Here is a 5,000-nt window from a genome sequence, read left to right as displayed (position 1 = left end):
AAGTGGTAAATACATGTAATTGTTTTATTACGCATATTTCTGAGCTGAGCTCCGCCATGACAAAACTTATCAAACTGCTGGTTAGTGTGTTAGGTGACGTCAATTCTGCATGTATTAAACTATTGTCTATAGGTATGACGTCAATTCTACATATATAAATATATTGTCTGTAGGTATGACGTATGAAAAGCAGAGCAAGCAAGAATTAGGTGCGTTCTTATAGCCAATCAAAATCGAGCTGGTGACACCAATACCAAGGCTCTTTCATTGCTTCACTTAACGAACGCATTGTGGTATAAAATGATGTAATGCCGCCGTGAGGAAGGTCCGGTGCTTCGCCCCTCGATTATTTTAAATGCAAGAGCCCATGATTAATGCAACCATTGGTGGTAAATGGCGAAATGCGTCTGTGAAAAAGATGATAGACTGGTTGCATGGCAAGTACCTGGACCAGTTAGAGAGTTCATCTGAGGGGGACTGGTCAAAAAGTATAGTGGGGGGGGGGGGGGGGGAGGTGGGCCGGAGCAATTGGAAATGTGGCAGATAAAAAAACACGTGACCCACCCGTTACTTTTGGCACAAAACTATTTGACCCACCCTAAATGAAGGCTGAAACTTACATGACCCACCACCTGATAAAACATTTTTTTGTTATATTTTCAGTTTTATTACACATAACATGAGGATTTTATTCCATAAAGCTCATTTGTACAAATCTATACGCTTTATTTTCAAATGTGGAAAAGGCTTATACAGCCAATCAGAATGGCGTACAGCTATTTCACATGTGGAAGTATACCCAATCAACGATAGCGTAAAGGCGTTTCCATGCCAATCACTCGTGCGTCTCGTGCAAATCGTGCAAATCGTACTTTGTTATTGAATTAAATTAAATCTGCATTTGGTTCTATTGTTAGTGAGTTTTTGTTTCTAATTTGCGTTCAGAAAACTATGTTAATGAAAATTCTCGTCTTATGTGTAATAAACAGTTCACGACATAGAAAGTGCTTTGTACGGGGCTTTATTCACTCGATGTTTGTGTCAAGAACCCTCACTCGCTCGTTCCTCGCTCGTTCGGGTTTTTGACACAAACAACTCGTGAATAAAAGCCCGTACGCCGCACTTTCTATGACGTAAACTATATATACCACATTTGTATATGAAGTTGTGGTGGTGTTGATTTACGGCTAGGTTTGTTTCTTAACGAGATACAACAGCATGTACAAAACAATGCACAAATGAGTTTTTAGGCAATTTGTAAATTGATACACCATATGAGAAAATTATAATATAAAACATTTCTTGGCGATAATCCAAGAATTATTTTAGTACTTTGTAATTGTAGTCTTGCAGAAGGAACAACACCGTAGTGAAAAGCACATTCATTTTTTACTATATGATTGTTGTATTTGTTAACAAAAAGAGACAAAAGAGAGATTTCTTTTTTTATAATTTTAATTTCGGTTTAACAGTTGTATTTTACGAACTGCTTTAAATTTATTGTTAGCTATTTCAACGGAATCATACGGTGGCTTGTAGGGGCCATATAGTTCAAACTAGAGAACTGCAAGTTCAAACTGGAGAATCGCGAGTTTAAAGTGGCAATGGCGAGTTTCAACTGGGCAATCGCCAGTTCAAACTAGAGAGTCGCGAGTTCAACGTGACCATCGCGAGTTCAAACTAGAGCATCGCCAGTTTAAACTTGACAGTCGCGCGTTCAAACTATAGAATCGCGAGTTGAAAGAGGCAATAGCGAGTTTCAACTAGACAATCGCCAGTTCAAACTAGAGAGTCGCGAGTTCAAACTAGAGGATCGCGAGTTCACACTAGAGAACCCGAGTTCAAAGGGGCAATGGCGAGTTTCAACTAGACAATCGCCGGTTCAAACTAGAGAGTCTCGAGTTCAAACTAGAGGATCGCGAGTTCAAACTAGAGAGCCCGAGTTCAAAGGGGCAATGGCGAGTTTCAACTCGACAATCGCCAGTTCAAACTAGAGAGTCGCGAGTTTAACGTGGCCATCGCAAGTTTAAACGAGACAATCGCTAGTGCAGACCAGAGAATCGCGAGTTCAAACTAGAACTCGGGTTCTCTAATTTGAACCGGCAGGTTAGTTTTGCAGGTTGCAGGTTGCAGGTTGCAGGTTGCAGGTTGAAATTTACTGTGACTGTTACATGAATAGCTAACCTTAGGCCTAATTAGGCCTAAAAACGTTTCTTTAGGCCTCCTTAGGCCTAAAAACGTTTCTTTAGGCCTAATTAGGCCTAAGGTTAGCTATTCATGTAACAGTCACAGTAAATTTCAACCTGCAACCTGCAACCTGCAACCTGCAAAACTAACCTGCCGAGTTTGAACTCGCGATCCTCTAGTTTGAACTCGCGACTCTCCAATTTGAACTCGAGATTGTCTAGTTGAAACTCGCCATTGCCACTTTAAACTCGGGATGACGAGTTTGAAAAAAAAGGAGTTACCATATGGCCCCAACAAGCCACCGTAGAATCAAGCCCTCGATCATAAAAATATATTTATTTAACAATGTGCCTATTCTCGTTTAAAATAAAATAGGATGACCCACCCCTAATGGATCGCTGACAATCGAACGACCCACCCCTTGCTAAGGGCTCAAAAACTGATGACCCACCCCCTATCTGCTCAGTCCCACCCCCAACCCCCTATACTTTTTGACCATTCCTGAAGAGAAACGATGGTCTTTTCACTTGCCCCGAACAGAGCCACAGTTTCCTTGGGGAGGGGGGGGGGGGAGTTTGGGTAACTGAGTAAATAAAGAATGTCGTTCGAACAATATTGTTGGGGACTGTTCGGGAGAACATTCGCACGAAGTAAGATGTGACATAACCTTTGATAAGTAAGAGTTTCCAGACAAGGTGTGCTAACTTTTACATGTTTATTTTCTATAGCTTTCCGCTCGGTTGGACGTCTTGAAAGCATAAATTACTTGACTTTTACGGCACAATATGTCGTACACTTTCGTTGGGGATGTGTACGATCGATCGACACCTATTGAAATGACTCAAGTAAACCCAGAGCCTTCGTTGCCCGCCAAACCGACACTGGATGAATTGCAAGTTCTAGACATTGAAGAGTTGTCTCATATCTCTCTCCATCAGGTAAATCTTCTCCTAATTTAAAACGTGGGAACTCTGTCTTAGTTACTGAAATAAAAAACAAGTTGTAAGCAAGCAGCTGGAATCAAAACTTTCGTCCTGTTTGCGGTTTTGCACGGTTCCTTGGAGGGTCAAACCAAATATCTCCAGAAATTTGTTCCGGTTAGAAAGATGTTCGAGAACAAAAGGATATTTAACAACATTAGAGGAATCTTTACTCACATTTCTAACCAAGTCAGCGACAACAGTTACATATAATTTATTCGGAGGCGAACATACTTCATTTTCTCTTCTCGCTCCATCCAGTTGGTGCGTAAGGCTGTTAGCGATAATAGCTGTCAGTAAGCCTTTTAAACTTGGTGAAATTTCAAGAGACAGTTGATCTTGTTGTTCAGGCAATTATACGCTGCCAAAGGATAAGGGAGAGAGAAGAAAAATGGAGATGTGGAAAATTGTTGATATCAAAGGTCATTGTATTTAATTTAATGAACCAAACATTAATTAAGCCCCTTGAGTAGCTGCGAGAACAGTCTCATTTTTAATTGGCTTTGTGTAATCGGCTTTGTTCTATTCATTTTTCATTGAGATATCTCACCTCAGTTTTTCACTTTGTTGAAAAGGTGTAACATTTTAAACCATTATCTGTGTTGTCATGGTAACTGATACAGCTTTTCTTAAGGAACGTCTCTGAAAAAAAGGTCTCTTTCATTTTGTTGCTGAAGCTATAGTCATGACATGGAAGATATTACTTGGCTGCGCGGAGATACAAAATTTCTCTTAGAGTGTTAAAAGCATCAGGGATCTTTTGATGTGTGAAAATATGATGTTTTTGCACAAATGTTCTCTTGGTATTTCATTGGTGTTTATATGATAAAAATACTATCAAATGTGAAGTGATTTGACATGGCCTTTAGGGAGGCTCAAAAGGAGGGCTGGCACATATGTCCCACACTTAACCTATTGACCCCTGGGTAATTGTGAAGAAGAGCTCCCCAAAAATCCTGTCGGCCGACTGTCGGTCAACTGTCGGCCGACAGTTGACCAACAGCTTACCGACAGTCTACCGACAGCTAACCAACAGGTTACCGATCGGTTAAGAAAAAAGAAAAATTGTGGTAAAAACGAGCAGTTAACGTGACATTCCGTAATGGTGATGTATTACTCGACAGACTTCACCTACCGGTACTTACCGATCAACTGTTATCAGTTGTTATCGGATGCGTATAGAATATATCACTTGCGTAATTTACAACACACCAGACAATCTAAGAATCGCATTGGAAGATAATTTAATCGAAAACTCTGCTAAAAAAACTCACTCTGAAAACCATAAGCTACGTATCAATACATAGTTAGTAGAGGAGACAAACACTTTCCTTCAAATCGCCCTACAATGCAACGCGGCCTCTTATGTCATGTCATGTATGTATGAATGATGTTTACAATGTGGGGAAGTATCGCTAGCCAACGCTAAAACAGTGGACAAAAGCCATATTAGTAGTATAAGTGCTGCTCAAGGTATCGTTATGAACTGCCTTTAGCTCTTTTCGCGTAGTTTAGAAGCAATAGACAAGTAAATGCTTACGATCATTTTAGTTTGTCTGGCCGACAGGTTACCGACACGTTACCGACAGGTTGCCAACAGGTCACCAACTGTCGGCCGACTGTTGGCCGACAGTCGGCCAACACTTTGGCCTCAAACATAACACAAACTGTCGGCCGACAGTTGGGCAACAGTCGGCCGACTGTTGGCCGACAGTCGGCCGACTGTTGCCCAACTGTCGGCCAACAGTCGGCCAACAGTCGGCCGACAGTTGGGCAACAGTCGGCCGACTGTCGGCCGACAGTTGACCGACAGTCGGCCGACAGGTTTTTTGG

At 41.4% G+C, this 5,000-nt stretch overlaps 1 protein-coding gene across 1 annotated transcript in view; it reads left to right on the top strand.

Annotated features, from left to right (window-relative positions):
- Positions 1–2,766: 2,766 nt before the first annotated feature.
- LOC137996435 (transient receptor potential cation channel subfamily A member 1 homolog) overlaps positions 2,767–5,000 on the top strand; it is a 72,253-nt gene continuing 70,019 nt past the window's right edge. Inside the window, exons 1-2 of the mRNA XM_068841823.1 lie at positions 2,767–2,837; positions 2,916–3,125. Of these exons, the coding sequence (XP_068697924.1) occupies positions 2,973–3,125 (153 nt within the window). The 5' untranslated portion in view covers positions 2,767–2,837; positions 2,916–2,972. The remainder of the gene's footprint in view (positions 2,838–2,915; positions 3,126–5,000) is intronic.

Source organism: Montipora foliosa, chromosome 3 (assembly GCF_036669935.1).
Source record: "Montipora foliosa isolate CH-2021 chromosome 3, ASM3666993v2, whole genome shotgun sequence".
In the NCBI taxonomy this organism is placed as follows: Eukaryota; Metazoa; Cnidaria; class Anthozoa; order Scleractinia; family Acroporidae; genus Montipora; species Montipora foliosa.
Note: the sequence above shows the minus strand (reverse complement) of the source record. Positions and strands in the feature narration are given on the sequence as shown.